Raw genomic sequence first — 24398 nt, forward strand, 5'->3', positions numbered from 1 at the left:
GTGTTGTCCGTTCTTATCAATAGTTGACCTGGTTGTAGAAGGTCCTTAAAAGCTATTATAGCATTTATTACTGCTAGCATTTCCTTTTGATTGATGTGAAGGTGCTTTTCTTTTTGGGACCATTTGCCCTGAATGCACCGATCTGTCATGTGCGCCCCCCAGGCGTAGTCCGAGGCGTCTGTTGTGATGACTTGATTTGCTTGAGGCTTGCTGAATGGAAGACCTGTGTTTGTTTGACATGCTTGAGTCCACCACAGAAATTCCTTTTGCAGACATGGAATTAGTGGTATTATTGTTTCTAAACTGTGGCTGTGTTGAGACCATATGTTTTTCAGGTACCATTGTAGTTTCCTCATATGCAGCTTTGCACATGGGATTAGTAAGATGCAAGATGCCATGAATCCCAGAGCCTGCAGGATTTTCCTTGCAGTCAGCCTGGTGCAATTTGCTAGTGCTCTGAAGTACTGAATTAGTTGCCCCTGCTTCTCTGGCGTGAGGTAGGCCATCTGGGTGTTTGTGTCCAAATTGGCACCCAGGAAAATTATCTTCTGAGAGGGTATTAGCCTTGATTTCTTTTTGTTGACTGTGTATCCCAGAGAGTTCAACATTATTACATAAGCCAGATGTTTCAGAAGAATGTGCTTGCTGTCCGCTTGGATCAGGCAGTCATCCAAATAGGAGTATATTTGTATCTCTTGAAGTCTGCAGTAGGCAATTACTGACGCCAGGCATTTCGTGAATACTCTGGGCGCAGTAGATAAGCCAAAGGGCAATGCAGAGAATTGATAATGGATTGAACCTGCAAGAAATGAGGTACCTTCTGCAATTCTGTCTGATTGGGACATGCAAGTATGCCTACTTGAGGTCCAATGTTACCAGCCAAGACTCCTTGCCCAGCATGGGAAGAAGTTGCTGTAGAGTGAGCATCCTGAATTTTGGAATGAGTAGAAATGTGTTTAGGATGGATAGGTCCAAAATAGGTCTCCAATCTTTTCCCTTCCTTGGTACCAGAAATAGCCTGGAATAAAAACCTTGACTTTGTTCGTGCGTAGGTACCTCTTGAATAGCTTTCATGTTTATGAGATCTGTAATTTGCCTTTGTGCCTCTGCCCTTTGATTGTGTGGCAGGTTTGGCATGCCTCTCATTTTTGGAAGGGTGTGAAAATGGAATTTGTAGCCTCTGTTTATAATGTCCAGGATCCATTTGTTCTTTGTGACAATATGCCAATTTTTTGAAAATAATGCCAGCTTTCCTCCTAAGGGGGCTGCCATTTGAGACTTGCTTGGCATGCAAAGGGGAAAGTCACTGGGTTTGCTTTCTGAAAGATTGCGAGTTATCCTCACCACCTCTTTGTGTAGGAGCTTGCCACTGTCTGCCTCTATACGATCCTTGGGATTGTCCTCTGCCCCTCGGACGCCTGTATCTGCCTCTTTGGGGTCTGTCCGTGGCAGGAAAGGACCAGTTTTTGGAAGGCCAATTTCTACTAAAACGTGGGGGTTGTACCTGTAGAAAATCTTTCACAGTTTGCATTGATTTAGCCTTTTCCTCCATTTTCCTTAATACCTCCTCAGCATTAGCACCAAATAGTACATTCTTTTGAAGAGGGGCGTCCAGTAATTTAGCTTTAACATGATCAGGCAAGGCTTGTTCCTTGAGCCAGGCATGCCTACGTATGACTGATCTTGTAACAGCAGCTCTACATGACACCTCTAGAGCATCAAAACCACACTGTAAGGTACGCTTACCCACTTGTTCTGCACTATGCATCAAATCCTGCAACTCCTTCAAGTCTGGTTGTTCAGGTTGTGACATTTTACTTTTCAATTGTGATAGCAAAAACTGTTGGTATTTTAGCATATGGAACTGACAGTTTAAGGCCCTCATGGCTAAGGTAGCCGAGGTATATACCTTTTTTCCCCCACCTTTCTAAGGATCTGGAGTCTCTCTCGGAAGGTAATGGAGTTTTAGCAGTGGAGGCCTTAACTCCCTTGGGGCCCTGTGAGATGGTTTCTGGGTCAGCAGCATGGCTTTTGTATAGAAATTGGTGTCAGTCAGGAACCCTGTAGTACCTGTCAGGCTTAACTGGAGCTGGAGGTAGAGAGTCCGGGTTAAGGCAGGCCTCCGAGTAAACATCATCTAGGATGTCCAAGACAGGAGGTATAGCCAAAGGCCTGTGTTGAGGTAGTAAGAGAAATTCCCTAAGCCTTTTCTTGGAATCTGAATAATCTTGGACTTCCCAGTGGAAGTGTTCCCTTAAGGTATGCAAAGTTTCCCCAAATGAGTAATCCTCAGGGGGGGATACAGAAGGGATGGACTCCTCCGCATCAGAGTCTTCAAAAGGGGAGTAAGAATGTTCCTGATCATCGGAGTGCTCTGAAATAATGGAGCCCTGATCAGAAGAGGGGGAATCTTCCTCCACTCTGGGCCTTTTGTCCGGTGGGGGCTGAGAACCTCTGATAAGAGTAATTAAATCCTCAGCCATTTTAAGCATCTGTTTCTTAGGCATGGGGCCTGTAGATGGGTCCTGTGTAGCTTGTTTCTTAGGGTGCAAGGCTGCTTTAGACTTTGTGAAAGCCTTGATGGAGAAAGAAGAGGAAGGTCTGAAGACACCTTGAGTGAAGGTGGACCTGTCCACATTCTGACTTTCAATGCCAAGAGTGGCTTCGGTATCTGTAGCCAGGGTGTGGGCCGAGGAGCCTGCGACCTCGGGCACAGGAGACACCTCCAAAGAAGTGTCGTTGGTAGTCAGGGGCTGTGTAGGTGCCTCACTGAGAACCGGACCACGTGTAGTCGGCTTAGGCGTGGTGTCGGTAGGGGCCGCGGACCTCATGTGTCGGTCCTTATCTTTGCGTTTTTTAGACAAAACTGGAATCGGAGTATCCGACAACATAATATAATTAAATGCTTTCCCAAAGTAATGCTGGGCGAACTCCGCCCGACGCTTAATGGTGCGCTTGTTGAATGCAGCACAAAAGCGACAGACCGAGACGTCGTGGTCTGGGCCTAAACAAGGTATACAGAGGGAATGGAAATCCTTATGCGGTATTTGCTTCCCACAAGAAATACAATTATTAACTTTGTCTGACATCGGTCTGAGGCAAGAAAAGTTTCCCCAACGGGGTACTTAGCTTTCAAGAAGACTTCAGTTTCCAAATTTTCGTAATCTCAGGAGCTGGCCGACCGGCACTTGCGAACTGCTTCTGCTTCGGGCACCGCTCGGCAAGAAAGACTGAAGAAAATGGCGTCGGCTGATTCCTTTATACCCCTGTCGCACTGACGTCAGGGAAGAAGCGACGACAACCGACGCCGGACCTAGACTTTGGAATTCGGCCGACCGAGGACCCGCCTGACGGCAGGAGAACCCATCTGTTATGACTGCAGCTGTATGCACGATGAACATCTACAGATTGTGAGGGCTGCTCCATCTGCAGGAGTTCAAAATGATCTTTTCTTGGTCTCAGAAACATCTGAGACCTCCCACTTAAAATACTACCCAAGCACAGAAATGGTATCCCCAAAGGAGAATTCTTCTCCAGGGGGAATCAGGAGTGACGGAATCTTCTTCAGGATAGCAAAATCCCTACGGGATTCAATCTGTTAACAATAGGTCAGGGACTTGAGGAGGAGGACTCTTCCCTCCGATTCTTCCTGTGAAACAAGTGGTTGGCCTGACTGGGGAATCTGGGTTTGGAGTACCTGAAAGTCCCTGAAAAGATACTGTGAAAAGGTCTCACAAGCTGGAGTAGGATCCTTAGCACTATGTTTTGCTGTCCGATTTCTTTTTAATGTAGTTGAAGGAGCAGTAGTAGGCCTTGGTGCAGACAATGCAGTGGATCATTAAGGATGCAAAAGGCCCCTCTGACACCACTAGCCATGGTTCCCCCTCACAGTCAGCAGCTGATGGTTGTAAAGCCTCAGCGGATGTACTCTGGATGTCTACAGTACCGGCTTCCATTTCGGTTCCTGGTAACAGCAAAGTACTTGAGGTCCGGAGCGATCCTGGGCTGACATTCACCTCGAGAATCTCAATGGACACGAGGCTCAGCTTGGACATCAGGACTAACTTTCTTGGCCTTCTTCCTTGGCGACTCATTGCAGATGCCCGCTCAGCCTTCCATCCTGGACAGCAAACGTCAGAGGCACCGATTCTCTAAATAGAGATTTAGAGCAGACAGACGGCTTCTAAGGGTTTTGGGGGAAAAAGATTGGCAAATATCAAAATACTTATAGTCGTGGCCTGCACCTAAACAAAATAAACACTGGTTGTGCATGTCCTTATGTGGAATCTGTCTTCCACAAGCGCACTTTCCCTTTATAGATGACATATGCAGAGGTCCTCAACAAAAACACAAAAACACACCCAAACAAAGGAGACCACAGAGGCAAAAACATGAGAACTTCACAACCGACCACACTACATATCATGCAAAGTCCACATATTAGTCACAGGAGACTCCACTGTGAGACATGCAGATGTGCCGCTCATCAGGCTGGATAAGGAGACAGTCTCGGTTAGCACTTTGTCAGGTGCCAGAATCCACCATATCACACATTCACTCAAGTATCTCAACAGCAGGTACTGTGAGGACTGCGTCATAGTCCATGTTGGCGTGAATGACTTGAGGCGTACCTCCCTGGACTATATGAAGAGAAACACGATTGAGCTCACCGAATACATGTTTCAACCATAGCCGGCCTTAGGCATAGGCCAACTAGGCGGCCGCCTAGGGCGCCGCTCTAGCAGGAGCGCTTTTCCAGTAATCTGGATGGTGTAGGTAGACCAGGATGGGGACACCAAGTAGTGTGTGTGTGTGTGTGTGTGTGTGTGTGTGTGTGTGGGGGGGGGGGCACTGTGGAGCCCTTTTGACTGGCCCCAGGCAGGTATGTCCCTAGCCATAAGCTGCATTCTACCATCACCCAAAATGATGCCTCAATACAAACAGAAATGACTGATTAACAATTGGCTTAGTTTCTGATGTCACTCCAGGGGGATCCAGTACCTGACAGCTTGGGAAGACATGATCGACAGACCATAATGTTTTGCTAGAGATGGCCTACATCTGTCTCACTTGGGCTTCAGGTTTCTGGCAAAGGACCTTGCCTCCACCATAGTGCCTTTTTTTTAGGAAAAGTCATGAGGTCAACACCATCAACATAAAAATTTCAACAAAACGCAAATTAAAGGTCATGCTGCTAAACGCTAGGAGTCTAAACATGAAACTGTACTCATTGTAAGAATTCTTAACCCTGTAAGATGCTGACATTTGTGCAGTCACAGAAACCTGGTTCAAATTTGCGGACAGCACCCCAGCCTTACCTGGTTACTCATCCTATCACACATTCAGACCCCAAACTGTGGGCAGCAAAGCTAAAGGAGATGCTGTTTCATTATGTATTAAGACGCACACACCTCCAGGCTGGTCAAACAGTATGACACACAGGAGACACGGCAGGTGCAATAAACCATTGACAAGACCCCTATTCAAATTATAGGTAGCTACAGGCCCCCAAATTTGACTCAAGATGCCCACTCCTCCTATCTGGACCCCTTTAAATCTTTCAAGATTCAACCCTTTACCCTAATCCTAAGTGACTTTAATCACCCAACCACAGACTGGAAAAACTCATGCCAGAACACAGATGCCCAGCGATTCCTCAATTTTATTAATGCAAATACCTTGGAACAGCTAGTAGACACCTCCACAAGAGGCGATAGTATCTTGCACTTGGTATTAACCAACATGAGTAACCACTGCAGCACCTCTACTGTATCATCCTCCCTGGTAAGATCAGACCATAAAGCAGTTACTTTCGAGGTCCCATCTCCCCTGACACCCTTCTAGCTGGAGTAAAAAAAAAAAAAAAAAAAAACTTCTACAAAGCTGATTACAACCTCCTGAGTGATGGTATAAACAGCTTCACAGCCCCCTCCCACACTGTAGGAACGGGCACCAATGTCCAAATCTACACCAAAGTACTATACGAGCATTTATATAGATGCATTGAATCAGGAATACCCGACAGGACAAAATCATCCTCCGCAATGAAGAGTAAACCTGTCTGGTGGACATCTGCAATAAATAAACTATATAACAAAATAAAAAATTATTGCCCAGGACCAAGGAGGAGCAGGTGTCCAAATGGAAGCAATCTCTCCTTAGCCTGAACAAGCAAATAAGAGCACTAGTGAAATCCTCTAAAGCCAATTGAGTCCAAATTGGCCACATCTACTAGAGACGATCATAAGCCTTTCTTCACATATGTCCGAAATCTCAAAGGAAGCATCCAGAACTGTTCAGAACTGGTGGTCAAGGACACCACATACACAAATGCTGTAGATAAAGCCAATCTACTGGCTGACAGATTCAGCGAAAACTTCTCTCCTCTGCCCCCCCCATCAGTAAATCAGGACCTCCCCAGTACCTGCCCACCACCTCTTATCTCTAGGGACCAGGTCATCACTGCCTTCTCAAAGGCAAAAAATACAGCCTCCATGGGACCCGATAACATCCCTGGCTGCATCCTACACAAACTCAGGCATGAACCTGCAGCACAATTAGGCACCCTATTCAACCAAAGCCTGAGTACTGGCTTTGTCCCAGCCGAGTGGAGGATAGCCACTGTCATCCCTTTACACAAAGGTGGAGTGTCCACCGATCCGGGAAATTATAGACCCATCTGCCCAACTAGTCTGATCTGCAAGGTCATGGAATGGATTATCATGGACCTCATTAACAGGGACATTGGCAAAGTGCAGTTGTGTACACTTACCATAAATGTAGATGTTAGAGTGTATTCGCTGTTGCAGTCATCACACTTGGGTTATCTTGCCAGGGGTAGCCCTCAAGTCGGCCCGAATATAGTATTTCTGCGTCAGTTGCTGTCGCTCCAGGACTGACGTCAGGTCGTCAGTGGTATAAAAACAGGCAGCTGACACCATTACATCAGTTTTTCTTGCCCCAAATGTCAGGAGCCCCCAAATAGGAGCTAGGTTATGGTGGAATAACACCACCAGCAGAAAGTAAATACCAACTAGCCCTGTAAAGAGTGAGGATGAGAGAGAGAGAGAGATAAGTGGGATGGAGGGTGAGAAACCAGGACTGCAACAGTGAATACACTCGAATACACTCGAACATCTACATTTATGGTAAGTGTACACAACTGTACTATGTTCTTCGTGTTTCACTGCTGCAGTCATCACATTTGGGTAGATTCCCAAAGCCAAGGATGGGAGGAGGAATTTAGATAGCATTAGGACCAGCTATAAGGCCCTGCAAGACTGCAGTGGCAAAACCATCTCCGGATTTAGAGAAAATAGATAAATGGTAATGCTTGGTGAAAGTATGTACAGAACTCCAGGTAGCAGCTTCTAGAATGTCCCTGGTAGGGACACCTTTGAGAAAGGCTGTAGAGGTAGATGTAGCCCTGGTTGAATGTGGTCTTATCCCCTGTGGGATAGGTTTTCCATGGTGCTTATACCAGAAATTAATGCAATGGCCTATCCATTTAGAAATGGTTTGCTTTGAAATGGCCTTCCTCTCTTCCCCAGCAGCAAATGCCACCTGCAGCTGTTCAGATTTCCTGAGAGATTTTAGTCCTGTCCAAATAAAATCTAAAGTTGCCTGTGCACATCTAAGGAGTGCAGCATCCGTTCCCCTTTGTTCTGTGGATTAGAAAAGAAGGTTGGCAAATGAATGGACTGATTAAGAGCCACACTGGATACTACTAACATGGGCATGAAGGAGGGATTGGTCCTGAGGGACACCCTGTCCGCATAAAAGATGATGAAAGGCTCCACTTCCATGAGAGCCTGTAATTCTGACACCCATCTTGCTGAAGTGATGGCTAAAAGGAAGGCTGCCTTCCAAGAAAGGAATTTCAACTCTGCATTTGCAGCTGGCTCAAAAGGAGGTAGAGTAAGTTTTTCCAATACAAAGTTAAGGTCCCAGGCTGGAGTACGGGCTCTCCTGGGTGGTCTAAGTTTTTGGCCCCTCTGATGAACTGCTTGAGCAGTATAGGAGAGAAGAGGGGTGATTCTGTGTTGTAACGAGATGAAATGGCTGAGGCATGAATTTTGGAGGAGGAAAAAAAGGCCCTTGTGAAGCATCTCAGTTAAGTATTGAAGAATCCGAGGTAAATTGGGTGCTGCTCTGCTCATCCCCTGAGTTGGTTCCAGGAACAGAATCTTTTCCATTTTTCAGCACAAGATTTTCTAGTACTAGGCCTCCTTGCCTCCAGAATAACATCCAACACTTGTTTACTAAGGGATGGTAACAGAGAGATCAGGTAATTAGCCAGGCTGCCAGGTTCAGGGTTTGAAGCTGAGGGTAGGGGTCTGAGGAAGGTGCCATGGTGCCAGCAGTGACACTGCGCAAGAGAGGGCATCAGTGCTGGCGTGGCCAGTCTGGTGCAATCAGTACCGTCCTTGGTTTGTCCTGTTTGATCTTTAGTAGTAACTTGGAGTGGACAGACAGAGGAGGAAAGGCATAAACTGATAGATTTTCCCAGGTGAAGGACAGGGCATCCACTTTCCAAGCTTGTTTGTGGGGAGTCCTTGTGCAGAATTTGTCCAATTGGTAGTTCTGGAGGGGGAGGCAAACAGGTCTAGCTCTGGGCTCCGCCATTTCTTTATCAACATGTTGAATGTCTTTGGTTCCAATTTCCACTCGTGTGGGTCCATGAGATTTCTGCTTAGATCGTCTGCCAGTGTATTTAGCTTTCCAGGCAGGAATTGAGCCTGTAGGTGCACTTGGTAGCTCAAGGCTGTGCTCCACAGAGCCACGGCTAGTCTGCAGAGAGGGCATGAGTGGGTCCCCCCCTGCTTGTTTATGTACCACATAACAATAGTGTTGTCTGTCTTTACCATTTACTGTCCTGGAAGAATGTGGTCCTTGAAGGCTGTCAGAGCATTCTGTACAGCTAACATTTATTTTTCATTGATATGCAGATGCATTTGCGTCTGCATATCAATCATAAAGAAATGCAGATGCAAATGCATCTGCATATCAATCATAAAGAAATGCAGATGCATTTGACTTGGGTTCCATTTGTCCTGAATGCACCTTCCTGCCAAGTGAGTCCCCCATGCATAGTCTGATGCATCTGTTGTTAGGGTACGGGCAGCAGGGGGTAGAGTGAATGGCAGTCCCTTGTTTTGGTGGCAGGCCTCTGCCCACCAAAGGAACTCTAACTGTAGGCAAGGTATGATAGGAATCATTGCTTCTAGATCCTGATAATGTTGACAGCATAGACTTTTTAGATACCACCGTAGTTTCCTCATAGGCAGTCTTGCATATGGAATTAGGAGAATGCAGGAAGCCATAAACCCCACGGCTTGTAGTATTTGTCTTGCAGACAGCAGGGTCTTTGTGGCCATTAGTTTGAAGTAAGCTGTCAAATGAACTTGTTTCTCTGGCGTGAGGAAAACCATCTGGGAAGCTGTGTTCAAGCTTGCTCCCAGGAATACAGTTTGTTGGCAGGGTACCAGATGTGATTTCTTTTCGTTTATGGTGTACCCCAGAGAAGTTAGCACTTTTTGTACAAATGCCAGATGATTCAATAGTATTGTCCTGGCTTTCTGTCTGAATTAGACAATCATCCAAGTATTGGTATATTTGAACATTTCTTTGCCTGCAAAATGCAATGACTGGAGCTAGGCACTTTGGGAATACCCTGGACGCAGTAGATAAGCCAAAGGGCAGTGCAGAGAACCAATAGTGCATGAAACCTGCTTTGAAGTGTAGGTATCTTCTGCAAGATTCCCTGATTGGGACGTGCAGGTAGGCTTCCTTTAATCCAGTGTTGCCAAAAAGGCATCCTTGCCTAGCATAGGAAGCAACTGGTGAAGAGTTAGCATCTTGAATTTTGGGATCACCAAAAAAGTGTTTAGGATAGAGAGATCCAGGATAGAACGCCAGGAGTTGTCTTTTCTGGGCACCAGGAAAAAGTCTCGAGTAGAAACCTTGTCCCCCTTCCTCTTCTGTGACAATTTGAATAGCCTTTATACTTTAGAGAGGGAGAACTTGCTTTTGAGCCTCTGCCCACTGATTTAGGGGTAGATCTGGCCAACCAATTGGGGTTGGTGGAAGTGGAATCTGTATCCTTGGGAAACTATATTTAAAACCCACTTGTCCTGGGTAATGATATCCAGTCTTTTGCCTGCAGAGCAATCTTTCCCCCTAAAGGAGCAGTCAGTTGAGAAGGGCTTGCAAGTTTTAAAGTTAGTGGGAGCCCCCCACTGCTTAGACCTGTGCATACCTTGGGACTGAAGCCTGAGGGTTCTGCTAGTTTGGACTGAGAAGACCTGGAAGAGGCAGGAAAGGACCAATTCTTAGAGGGCCAATGCCTACTAAATTTTGGAGGCTGTACTTGCAGGAAATCTTTAACAGTTTGCACAGATTTGGCTTTTTCCTCCATCTTTTTAAGTACTTCTGCTTTGTTGCCAAACATGTGGTCCTGGTTTACGGGAGCATTCAACAATTTAGCTTTAACATAATCTGGCAAAGATTGCTCCTTAAGCCAAGCATGCCTTCTAAGTACAGACCCAGTAACAGCAGCCCTGCAAGATGCCTCTAGTGAATCAAAACCACACTGCAAAGTATGTTTTCCAACCTGTTCAGCAGAATGCATTAAATCCTGTAAATCCTTATTTTCAGCACAGTCAGTAATCATCATTTTCTACTTTAGCAATCCAGTAATATGCTGCTGCTACTTTAACACATGAAACAGAAGTGTATACCTTCTTACCCCATCTATCCAGCGCCCTGGAATTTCTATCGGGGGGGTAGGATTTTTGGCAGTAGTAGCCTTTATGCCCTTGGGTCCACTGTGAAATGGTCTCTGGATCCGTAGTAGGATTTTTAAAGAGGAACTTGTGAGAGTCAGAAAACCTGTAACATCTATCTGGTTTTCTGGGAGCAGGAGGTTACTGAGTCAGGGGCCAAGCTAGACTGCGAAAAGGCTTCATCAACAATGTCCAGTACATGGGGGATAGCTAAAGGCCTGTGTTGGGGCAGGAGTAAGAAATCCCTAAGCCTCTTTTTAGAATCAGAGTAATCCTGGCTTTCCCAACGGAAATGCTCCCTAAGAGTATGCAAGTTTTCACCAAAAGAGAAATCCTCTGGAGGGGAAGCAGAGGGAAGAATGTCCTCTGTATCAGAATCCTCATAGGTAGATAAGGATAAATCCTGGTCATCAGAAGAATCATAACCAAATTCAGTCCTAGGTCTCAGAGGGGGAAGGTTGGCTTCCCCTGATTAAAGTAATAAGGTCTTCAGCCATTCTTATTTGTTTTTTTAGGCATAGAGGCCTGACCATGCGGTCTGGGTGTCTGTTTTCTAGGTATGGATTGAGTTTTAGGCCTTGAAGAAGATGGCGTCGGTTTAATATGCAAGTCAGGAGGGCTGAATACACCCTCAGAAGCCGGTGCCTGCACAACGGCTGCAGACCCATCCAAGGTAGAGACATCCTCAGGTTCCACAGTTGAAGCATCTTGCGGCATCCGAATGGGTCTCAGTAGAGGCCTGCGAATCTGAAGTAGCAGGTATCAGGGGCTGTGAAAGCCCCTCACCGAGTACTGGCAAACTGGCGACTAGCTTTGGAAAAGCGTCGTCGGCAGCTTTGGACCTAGGCGGCCTGTCTCTGTCTTGGGTATCTTTGCATTTTTTCAGAATGTAGGTGGTCAGGTGGCTTAGTTCAATTATCCAGCTATGGCTTCAGTAAGTACCAAAATATTTAGAAGCGTAAATATACAGACGACTAATAGTTCATTGTTTAAATAAGGCACAAAACCGACAGCGAGCTACGTCATTGTCAGGGCCTAGGCAAAGAATACAGTAAGAATGAAAATCTTTTGAGGTATTTGCTTTCCACAAAAAATACAATTATTGACTTTTACTGACATCGGTTTAGAGCAAGAAAAAGTTTCTCCCAACACGGTACTTGGCTTTAGTTGAAGACTTCGGTTCTGAAACTCGAAAATGAAAATTTCAGGAGTCGGTTGACCAGCACTTGCAAACTGCTTCTGCTTTGGGCACCACACGGCAAGAAAGACTGATGTAATGGCGTCAGCTGCATGCTTTATACCCCTGACTACCTGACATCATGGAAGATGAGACAGCAACCGACGCAGGACCCAAGACTTTGATAATCAGGCCAACTGAGAGCTACTGCAAGCAGATATCCCAAATGTGATGACTGCAACAGTGAAACACGAACATCAGGTGGAGGCAGTCAAGAAGAGTTGGGGCTGGCTAGTATGCCCTGCAGGACTGCGGTTGCAAAGCCTGCCCTGGATTTGGAAAAGATGGGCAGGTGGTAATGCTTGGTGAAGGTATGAACAGAGCTCCATGTTATAGCTTCCAGGATGTCCCTGGTAGGGACCCCTCTGAGAAAGGCTGCAGAGGTGGAAGTTGCCCTAGTGGAATGTGTTCTGACCCCCGTGGTGTTTGTAACATAAATGGATACAGTGTGCTAACTATTTGGAAATGGTTTGTTTTGCTATGGCCTTGCCCTCTGCCTCTGGTGCAAAGTTGACTAGTAACTGGTCAGATTTCCTAAAGGGCTTAGTCCTATCCAGGTAGAATCTGAGCTGTCTATGCACATCTAATGAGTGCAGGATTCTTTCCCTCTTATTTTGAGGTTTAGAGAAAAGGGTGGGCAAATGAACAGATTGGTTGAGAGACTCACTGGACACCACTTTAGGCATGAAAGTTGGGTTAGTCCTGAGGGAGACCCTGTCAGCATGAAAAATGATGAAGGGGTTCCACAGCCATGAATGCTTGCAGCTCAGACACTCTTCTAGCAGAAGTGATGGCCAGAAGCAAGGCAGTTTTCCAAGAGAGGAATTTTAACTTTGCTGAAGCTGCAGGCTCAAAGGTGGTAGTGTGAGCTTTTCCAACACAAAGTTAAGGTCCCAAGCAGAGGTAGGGGCTCTTCTGGGTGGCCTTAAGTTAGCCCCTCTAAGGAACTGCTTGATGAGAGGGTGTGAAAAGAGAGGTGGCTCTGTGATGTAATGAGCTAGGTAATCCGTAATCCAGGATGAGAGGTAAGGAGGGCTGTGTTGGTTAAGCTCTTTTGGCCTGGATCCAGGCCCAATACCTTTTCCATTTGCCAGCATAGGATTTTCTAGTGCTGGGTCATCTGGCTTCATGTATAACATCCAAGACCTGCTTGCTTAGGCTGGCCACTGGAGGAGAGGTCAAGGAATAAGCCAGGCTGCCAGATTCAGGGTCTGCTATTGTGGATGCAAGAACTCTCCCTCCTGCGGAGTCAGAAGAGTAGGAATCTGAGGGAGGTGCCATGGAGGCAAGGGTGACTGACTGTGCAGTAGTGGGTACCAGTGTTGGCGTGGCCAGTCTGGGGCAATCAGGATTGCCCTTGGTCTTTCCTCCCTTATTTTGAGTAATACCCTTGTAAGAAGAGGTAAAGGGGGAAATGCATAGATCGAGAAGTTTACCCATTGGAGGGACAGGGCATCCATTTTCCAGGCCTTACTGTGAGGTTCCCTGGTGCAGAATCTGCTAAGCTGGGGGTTGTTGTGGGAGGCAAAAGCTCCACCTTCGGGGTACCCCATTTCTGGATTATGAGGCTTTAGGTGTTGTGGTTTAATTGCCATTCGTGTGGGAATACAAGAATTCTGCTTAAGTTGCCTGCCAGAGAGAGTTTTGGTTGCCTGGCAGGAATTGTACTAGCAAGTGAATATGCACAGCTGAGGCTGTGTTCCAAAGGATCATGGCTAACCTGCAGAGTGGGTTCCCCCCTGCTTGTTGATGTACCAGATCACTGTGGTGTTGTCGGTTTTGATTAGGAGAGGCCCCGGACAGAATAGGCGTCTGAAAGCTGCCAGAGCGTGCTGAACAGCTAGCATCTCTTTTTGGTTGATGTGCAGATGAATCTGATTTGGGCTCCAGTGGCCCTGAATGCACCTGCCATCCAGGTGTACATCACAGGCATAGTCAGATGTGTCTGTTAGGGTCTGGGCAATGTGGGGTTGTGAAAAGGGAAGTCCCTTGTTGTGGTTGCATGCTGTTGCCCACCAAAGAAAATCTTTCCTCAGACAAGGTATCATAGGTCTAATAGTTTCCAGGTCCTGAGAATGTTGACATCAAAGGCTCTAAGTACCACTGAAGTTTCCTCGTATGCAGTCTGGCATATGGAATTAGTTAGCATGCAGGAGGCCATAAACTCCAGAGCTTGCAGGATTTTCCTTGCAGATAACTGGGTTCTGGTGGCCAGTTGAGAGAAGTAGCCTGTCAGATGGACTTGTTTTTCTGGAATAAGGAATGCCAGCTGGGATGCTGTGTCCAGGCTTGCTCCCAGGAATACAATTTTCTGACTGGGGACTAGTTTGGATTTCTTTTCGTTTATAGTGTACCCCAGTGAAGTCAGTAGGTCCTTTACAAATATGTCAGGTGCTGCAACAGCTTTTTGACTGAATGAGGCAGTCATCCAAGTAGGGGTAAATCTGAATATTTCTTTTTCTTCAAAAAGCAATGGCTGGAGCCAGGCTTTTTTGAAAACTCTGGGAGCAGTGGATAAGCCAAAGGGAAGTGTAGAGAACTGATAATGCATAGATCCTGCCCTGAAACATAGATATTTCTTGCAAGCGTCTCTGATTGGGATGTGCAGATAGGCCTCATGTCTAGGGTGGCTAACCAGGCATCTTTGGACAGCATAAGAAGAAGCTGCTGGAGGGTGAGCATTTTGAATTTTGGTACCACCAGGAAGGTATTTAGAATGGATAGCTCTAAGATTGGGTGCCAGGTGCCCTCTTTTCTGGGTACCATGAAAAGTCTGGAATAGAAAACTTGGCCTATTTGGTCTGCAGGGACAGGCTGAATTGCCCTCATGGAGAGCAGAGAATTAACTTGGTTTTGTGCCTCTGCCCACTGGTTTGGAGGAAGATCTGGGAATCCTTTTGGAGTTGGCAGTGTGTGGAAATAAAATTTGTACCCCTGGGACACTATGCTGAGGACCCATCGATCGTTGGTGATGGAGGCCCAGTTTTTTGCATGGGAGGCAAGTTTTCCTCCAAGGGGCAGAAGCAGGTGGACAGAGGTAAGAGGTGAATTTGAAAAATCATTGTAAATTCTTTCCATAAGGGGGTGGTTTAGCACTCCCCGTTTTAGAAGTGGAGGTACTGCATTCCTTGGGACTGCTGTCTGGTGAGTCTGCTTCCCCTAGGTCTAGTCTGAGGCAGCCTTGAGGGGGCTGGAAAGGACCAATGTTTTGAGGGGCAATGCCTACTGAATCTCGGAGGCTGAACTTGCAAAAAGTCTTTAACTGTCTGCATAGACTTGGCTTTTTCTTCCATCTTTTTTTTAAAACCTCCTGTACGTTGGTGCCAAACAAAGTCTTCGTTCAGTAGTGCATCTAATACTTTTTGATTTGACATGGTCTGGCAAGGTCTGTTCCTTAAGCCAAGCATGCCTTCTAAGTACAGAACCTGTGACTGCTGCCCTGCAGGATGCTTTCTAGGGCATCAAACCCACATTGCAGGGTTATGCTTAGTAATTTGGCTTGCAGAATGCATAACCTCCTGTAATTCTTTATTTTCTGCACTGGCTGGGAAGGTAGATAAATTTTGTTTAATACGTTCCATAGTAAGCTGCTGGTATTTCAGCATGTGGAACTGATAATTTAATGCTCTAATGGCAAGAGTTGCAGAGGTGTACACTTTTTTACCCAATCTGTCTAAAGCTCGGGAATCCCTGTCCAAAGGGGTGGGATTCTTAGTTGCTTTTATTTCTTTAGGTCCTTGGGAGATGACATCTGGGTCAGCAGTAGGATTTCTGAAAAGAAATTTGTGGGAATCAGGGACTCTGTAATACCGGTCATGTTTCCTGGGAGCAGGAGGTAGAGTATCAGGAGTTAGATTGGATTCCATAAAAACATCATCCACGACATCCAGCACTGGAGGAATAGCCAAGGGTCTGTGCTATGGTAAATTAAAATTGCCCGAGTCTCTTTTTGGACTGAGGATAATCCTGGCATTCCCAATAGAAATGCTCTCTCAAGGTATGTAAGGTTTCACCAAAAGAAAAATCCTCTGGAGGAGAGGCAAAAGGAATGGATTCCACTGCATCTGAATCCTCACAAGCAGATAAGGGCATATCTTCATAATCAGAATCCTCAGTCTCGTCAGACTCTTGGTTGGATAAAGCTGCTGGGGAAAAGTCTCTTTCTTTTAGCAGGGGTAGGGTGACTTCCCCTAATCAACATAAGGTCTTCCGCCATTTTAAGCATTTGAGATTGAGGCATGGAAGCAGGTGCTTGAGCTTGGGTCATCTGTTTTTTAGGTGTAGTTCGTACCCTGAGCCTTAGAAACTCGGTAGTTTTGGAAAAAACTGAAGACAAGAAAGAAGTTGTCGGTTTGTGTTAAATATCGGTAGTGCGAAGAACTTCCTTGGAAGCCGGTGCCTGCACAGCAGCTCCGGACCCATCCCAAGGTAGACATCCCCAAGTTCTGTAGTCAAAGAAGAGTCTTGAGACATACCGGATTCCGAATGGGTCTCGGTAGCGGCCTGCAAATCCACAGACACAGGCATCAGGGGCTGCGAAAGCGCCTCACTGATTACCGGCGAACTGGCGACTAACTTAAAGGAAGCGTCGTTGGCAGTTTTGGACCTGTGCGATCTGTCTTTATCCTTGCATTTTTTCAGAAGATCTGTAGTCGGATGGCTTACCGAAGCCATTTCGGAATATGGAGATAGAGCACAAAAGTATTTAGTTACGATAAGGGCCCGACAACGTACAGTTCTGGAGTTGAACAAAGCACAAAACCGACAGGGAGGTATGTCGTAGTCTGGGCCTAAACAGGTGACACAGTAAGAATGGAAATCTCGGTATGGTATTTGCTTTCCACAGGCGAGACAATTGTTAACTTTTTCTGACATTGGTTAGAGCAAGAAAAAAGAATCCCCAACGGGGTACTTAGCTTTAGAAGATTTCAACTTCAATTTCGGAAACTAAACCTCAGGTAGCGGCCGACCGGCACTCGTGCGAACTGCTTCTGCTTCAGGCTCCTCGGCAAGAAGGACTGATATAATGGCGTCTGCTGCCTGTTTTTATACCACTGATAACCTGATGTCAGTCCTGGAGCAACAGCAACAAAGACAGAAATACTAATCCTCTGGTATTCGGGCTGACTGAGGGCTACCCCTGGCATGATAACCCAAGTGTGATGACTGCAACAGAGAAACATGAAGAACATCCTCCAAACACTCGACCCCACACAGCTTGGCTTTGTCAAGAGGAGGTCATGTCTGTTAAATCTGGTCAACTTCTTTGAGACAGTCACCAAAGCCATGGACGAGGAAGGCTGTGCACACTGCCTACCTTAACCTGGCCAAAGCCCTAGACACTATTCCTCCCTCAGGTATAATAGATAAACTCTCTCAACTAGGCATCAATTCATAGGTTACCAGATGAGTAGCAGACTGGTTCACTGATAGAACCCACCTAATCAAAATAGGGGAAGCTCCCTCAAGCAGTAGACCCGTAACGAGCAGCGTACTCCATGGATCTGTCTTGGGCCTCTGTTATTTGGGAAATACTTCTCTGAGGTGCAGGCCAAAACCAGTGGACTATGGCTGACCAAGTTTGCAGATGACTGCAAGCTGGGTGCAGTCATCAATTCCCTGAGTTATGTGGACGTCCTCCAAGAGGGTCTCACCCAAATAAATGACTGCTGCCAGAAACATGGCCTCAAGCTGAATGCCAAAAAATGCATCATCCCCATTTGGGTTGAGTGATGTCCCCACATTACCACATTAATAACAATGTCCCAAGTACACAATTAGTAATGAGGGATTTGGGCACCCATGTTGATAGCAACCTGACTTTTGACCACCATTTTCCTTCCATTGTACGGAAAGCTTTCTACATGGCCCACCTCATAAGTAAGGGTATCTCATCCAAGGACAAAGCGGTCAAAAAGCAGTCATAACATCCCTGTATTCCTCCCTTATAAGTCCCATTACTGAGTACAATGCCCTCTTCAGCATGTACCTCGCAAAACAGAGTACCTCATTATCCCTTTTTAAGTGCAACCTGGATAACTGGAATGGAAACAAAAAATACACCCCTGTGATTCTACCCGTGTCCCTGCTGGACAGGGGCTTTGGGTGCTGACTTGTCTAAACATGGGCTAAACTCTTGGCTAGGCTTATAAGGGCCTCTGGGTCAATAGCCTAGCAACCTCCTATGATCATATGAATCTCCTTCTGAATACTGTGCTTCTACATTGGTGTGTTTATATGTTGCATTACTGTAATGACCCGTTTGCTTTGTCAGTCTATTTATGCTGTTTACTGGGTTTTTGACAGTTATGCTACTTGGGTCCATTCTGAAAATGCCTACTTGCTTATTACTGTTTATGCAGAGTTTTACTCTTACTTTCATAACAAGTGTGTTTATGCATTACTGAGGTGCTATGCACTGCTTTTTTCTTGCAGCTCACAATAGCCATAATTAACTCATAAGGTGCATCACATGAAATGTCAGTGTTTGATAGTCGCAGTGCATTTTTCTAAATAGAATACAATATACTAAAGGCATCATTAGTTATGAAGATATGCCACATTACTATATTTACAACATCGCCCAAACCAAGTAACATACAACTGTTCACCCTAGGAAGTGTTGTTTTGAAAGTTCTATGATCAATAATAATTTTGATGAACAGTGCTTATGTGATTGTAACTGTATTTTATTTGATAAGCCATTCCCCTTTTTCTGGCCTTTGGGTATTTAAGAAAGTGGCACACATGGAATAAGTGAAAACTGTAAACCAAGGTATCATTTAGCTGAACTCTATCACTGAACCCCGAAATCACAGACAAATGCTTGTGAGGAGCAGCTGATGCTTGTGTGGCTCACAGTTATGGCATTTTAATCTGACATGCCGAAAATACTTTACCATTTTCTTGGTATTTCTTTTCATACTACCAGAAATATTTTGCTTTTAAACGACTCTCTCTCTCTCTGGGTCTGTGCAGCTGACCATCGGCTGGCCTCAAGGCCTCTGCTCATGCACAGAGAGTCCACCAGGCTCCCAATCCTCCCCCAGGCTCAGCATAATCCATGCTCAGGGTCAGTAAGGAGATCGTGGCACCTGGGGTAGTATCACAGTGATACTAAGGAGTGTTCTTCTATGCCTAGCTTCTCTTTTTACATGCACTTGTAATGCCTAGGGCTGGACATACAATGGTGTGTCTCAGTTTTATTTAATTTGCTGTTTGCTTAACAGACATCTCAATTATTCTCAGAGATATGATGCAGAACAGTTTCTTTTGAAACAGTTACTTTTTGGTTATGTTGGGACAGTTTGGATTGTCATTTGATTTGGTCATTTGGTGGCGTTTTGGGTTTTTTCTCTCCTTTTGGGACACTATTGACAGTCCAGGCAGTAACTGCTTTAAAATGAATGCCGTGTAGCTACATAAACCACTCCAAATATTTGAAAGGTTGCTATTTACCTGATGTTCAGGCTACTGCTGTTGTAGTCACTTTAGTCAAATGCTACGATTCACTGTGCAGTTAGTAAGTAAAAGTTATGGAACTGGTTTTCAAAGTGTAAAGAGAGTTCTGGTCAATGGCTCAAATGCTGGAGAGAGTTGTGCTAACTGGTTCTTGTTAGTTCTCTCTGGTCACATGTAGATTGCTGTTAATGGTTTACTACTACTACTACTACTACTACCACTACTACTACTACTACCACTACCACTACCACTACTACATGTGGTAGGGAGGGATTTAGGAACTCTGTCATCCACACCACAAAGCAGTCAAAGACTTCAGTGCAGTTTATTTGTATTTAATTTATTTGCTGCTTGTTAAATCGGGTTAGTCCAGCTGAGCTTTCTGGCCCGTTTTCGGTGGAGACCAGAGGAGAAAAGCTCGAGAAAGCTACAAAAAACTTTGCAATAATAATTACAGTATTGCCTTAATACAGAAGATTAAAAGAAATTAACTATACTCACACAATACAAAAATACAAAATAGATACATAAAAAACAATAGTGACCTAGTGTCTTATACATACAAAGAAAAGGTTTAGCAGCACCTTCAAGGAATAATGTTTTTTTTGTCTTATTTTACATAAATATACACTGGTCCTGCAAAGCCATATTGGTGACTATAAATGAGAAAAAGCAAAGAGGGTCATTTAGTCACATCCACAGATAGCCCCTACTCGACAATTACAGCCACTTCTACCTACACTTAAGATACCTGAATGACAGTCTCCATCAGCAGATGGATGGAAGATGCCTTAAAGCTATGAAATAGTTTGGGCCATACCTTGCCAAGGACTGGACAACATATAGCTTATACCACTGCAGAAGTGATCAAATGATGGAACATATTTAGGTTTTTAGTGAGTAGCACAAATATGGCAAGCACACTGCATACCATGCAACTCAGACGGCCCAAAGGCGGAGAAACTAACTCTGCACAGAAAGGCAGACCATCACAGAATGCACAAGCCACAGCAAGCAACGCAACCTAGAATTTAATGGACCAAATGAAGAGTAAGTAATTGTAGATGGGAAGACAGGCAATCGCAGATTGCACACACAGGTACATGAGCGCACACAGGCAATTTGAGGATCATAAAATGTTCTAGGTACCTGCTCAGGACTTGAGGAAAAACCACAGCACTCAGAAAAACTTCCAACAAGCAAAATGCACAAGCTCCACACAAAACTTCATTTAAGCACCCAGCTGAAGTAAGATCTGTGGGACAACTCTAAATGCTACATTAATGTGTTACCATATCTGTAGGATAGTGCATATGTATAAACACAAAGCATACATGAACACATATATGCTCATAAACATAAAATATATGGGTATATTAGTAAAACAGCATGCAGAAATACTGGCGCAAATTAAGCTGAACTCTGCATGAAGAAAAAACACTTGCTGAACACCCAAGACTACAAAAAAAAGAGCAAACTGTCTTCACTTTTCAATTTGTTACAAAAAACAACAAAAGCTTTCAGACAATTTCAATTGTGGCACTGCTAGGAACATTTCATAAATTAATGTATAGAGTTAAAGTTAGGGGCAAGGTTAGCAAGCACAGGTAATGTAGGCAGAGAACCCAATTAAGCTCATCACTAAAATCTACCCCTTACTTAACTCTAACATGTGTTCAACACACACAGTCGCCCCCAATTAAATTTACTGCATGGAAATCAGTTCAGTAAAAGTATACAGTCAACCACTTATAAATATGACCAACTGTGACAATACAAACAGTTGTCTACTTGTAGAGCATTCAAATAAAAGTACGTAAACCGTAAGCATGCACTGAAATACCAAGATGTACAAGCATCAAAACAGAGATGATCAGTGCCAGCATGTTGAAAACATGCTTGGCTACAAGAAATCAACAGACTGAAACTACAACTAAATTGCAAAATGAAAAAACGTTTCCTTCTGAGATCAGTTAACCAAAAACCTAGCACAAACTTTGGGCATACTTTGAATAGCAAAGCAGCATTATGGATAAGGGTTTTTCCCAAAGGTTGTAGTGTTGGGGTTAGGATTAGCACACACTAGTAAGGATGGGTAGAGGGGCTTCACCCCCATGCCACCCTTAGTGTGTGCGAAACCAAAACATACCCATAATCTCAACCCTACACCTTACCTTAGGAAAAGGCATTTCCATAGTACCCCCTACACAAGACACTCACTCAAACACATCTCACATACACTAGCACATGTACAACACAAATATACCACCTTTCCTGGCACTTAACTCTACCCCTAACCTGCACATACACTCACACTCTCAGTGATGAGATGTTTGGTACATCAAAGTTTAGTTATTCAAACCAAAACCCACATGGTACTGTAGCCACAGACACCTCCTTTTGACACTTCCAGCATGTGACAAGCATGCTTCTGACAAATTTCACAAGCACTTCACTCTACTATTAGACAGAATAAAAGTGCAGTAATATAAATTACTGCAAACGCACAAACATTTAACACACACACACTTTCTACATGTGAGAATACTAAGTTTTTTTTCCCTCCAAAGATGGAAGTAGCAACACTGTAGTCCACCTTAGGTGAACATTTCAAGACATTCTTAGAATCATTTACAAAAGTCAAAAGTTGGCAGTCAAATGAAATCTGGTATAAAAATCTTATGCATGCCTACATTTGAACAAGGCAGTCAAATGAAGTTATTAATGCTGCACTAAACAGCTTTTCTTTTACCTGAGATCTTTAATGGACAGAGTTCCTCGAAAGTCACGCAGAATCTCTAACAAGACCCAAGACCAATAGCTGCGGTAGCTCAGTTTGCCTAAATCAGACAGTGGCTTCTCTGGTGAGCCAACAGTGCATTCCAGCTTAGAAAGTTCATAACCTGCAGAACAAAGACCAGACAAAAGGCTATATAAGAAACTGGACTTAGAAGCACATCTTAATTTAATGAGTAACATGGTTAAGCTACCATAGAATGACACTACAGATTCAAACAATTAACCAGCTGTTTGTCTTCTACCAACTCGAACCTTTTGCATCTGACAAAATGCCATCATTCTTCAACTGCTTGTACCCGAAACACTTAAACGATTACAGGCCTTATTTAAAATATCAACTTTTTTTTAATATGAACTTTTCTGTACAATAAAATGGAGATGTGTGCCTTCTAATTAAACAGCAAAATCAAATGATACAGCCAACTACTTCTGCATCAGAAGAAAGTGCTTTGTATCATGCTCATGCTAATGTCTCTTGCCTCTTGATTAAGCCAGACTACAGTCTATATACCTCTTAAACTGCCTTAGCATCCTGACACTACTTGTAGATCAGCTTCTGAAGCATCTCTTCTACATGCCAACAATAGGAAGCTTAACTTAGGTTCAGTAATTCTACTGCCCCCACCAGTTATACGTAATGGGCAGGATTCAAAGCCAGTTTTGTTTTAGCAGATAACAGCAGTCACATACGGTCACTCTTTTGTGGAAAAACTTTATTAAAAAAAGTTCAATGCAAAATAACTACTGTAGAAATCTGCCTCCAAAATGGAAATGCAACAGCTGCCATCTCTTAATGTTCTTCTAATAATAATAATGTAGAAGCAGGTAATGGCCGCAGTTGTTTAGACAACCATTAATAAAGTTAACTGGGTCACCGGAAGAACTATGAATCAATTTATGAAACTGTTAGCGTGTCAGATTAATAGTTTGGTAAAACTAAAACAATTAACATATTGGCAAATTACGTACTTGTGTTACTGTTTATTCCACATTTCAAGTAATTTAATTAGCTCCTATTTAAACAATTACATAATTACATGATGCCAGCACATAAACACTACTATGGGATATCAGGAGGCATGGCTACAGCAATTCTAGATTTTGGAAGCAGATTACAAATGTTTTCAGTAAATATATTAAAAATGACCTTAAATTGTATTCCCAAGCTTGATGAAGTTTGTAAACTGGAGTTACAGTAATAACCTTGCCATATGACCTTCAACAAAACTTTATTCACAAGAGACTTCTATTAATCCCTTATCTATTTTCCAAAGGACTGCCACTTAATGACTGGTTTTGGCATTTGTATACAAAAGCCTGTATCTGCAAAACAGTTCCAACATTTTTCAAGAAAAAGACTTACTGGCACAAGAAGCTACAAAAACACCCTGAATTGGGTTCCTTCCCTTAAAGGTAAAAAAATGCATCTGTATCTTGAATTTTAATGAAAATAATGCACTTTTTATTTACATAAAAAGAGACACTGCAGTATAAAAACATTACTTTTATCTAAAAACACACAGTTATTTTACACCTGAAATTAAAAACAGCATATTTTGCCTGGTAGCCTCTAATAACTTTACTCAACGTTTAACTCGCTGACTTGGTAAATGCTTCACTTTTTCATAGGTGTGTACTAGGCTAATGGCTCTGGGGCCTTTACAAGTCTAGCCCATAGAACTGCCCTGGCATTGTGCCACCCGTTGTTAGTTCCCAGTTACCTTGGAAATGAGATGTGCCACATAGGAGTTTCTGACCATAGTGGCAATGTGGTGGTCAAAGGAGAGGTTGCTGTCAACCTTTGTCCCCAGATCTCTTAAAACCTTCAGTGTTCAGTGAGCGCCCATCGATGTGGTAATTAGTGGGAACGGAGTTTTTCCCAAAGGGGATGATGACGCATTTTTTGGCATTAAGCTTTTAAGACCATGGTTTTGACACCAGTCATTGGTCTCAGTGAGGCCTTCCTGTAGGATGTCTTCATCACTTGGGGAGTTAATAATGGCTCCCAGCTTGTAGTAGTCTGCAAATCTGTGTTGGCCTGGACTTCTGACAAATAGATGCCAAACAGGAGAAGACCCAGGATCGATTCCTGTGGGGCTCCATTCGTGACTGGTTAG

General features: G+C 44.2%; 1 protein-coding gene across 2 annotated transcripts in view; it reads right to left on the bottom strand.

Moving 5' to 3' along the window:
• The window catches only part of KAT8 (lysine acetyltransferase 8), a 317451-nt gene that overhangs the window by 111564 nt on the left and 181489 nt on the right, over positions 1 to 24398 (bottom strand). For both annotated transcript variants that reach the window (XM_044086214.1, XM_044086215.1), the window contains exon 9: positions 22235 to 22385. In XM_044086214.1, coding sequence (XP_043942149.1) covers positions 22235 to 22385 — 151 coding nt within the window. The remainder of the gene's footprint in view (positions 1 to 22234; positions 22386 to 24398) is intronic.

This window comes from Protopterus annectens, chromosome 10.part0, assembly GCF_019279795.1.
Source record: "Protopterus annectens isolate FY-2018-M chromosome 10.part0, PAN1.0, whole genome shotgun sequence".
Classification (NCBI taxonomy): Eukaryota; Metazoa; Chordata; order Ceratodontiformes; family Protopteridae; genus Protopterus; species Protopterus annectens.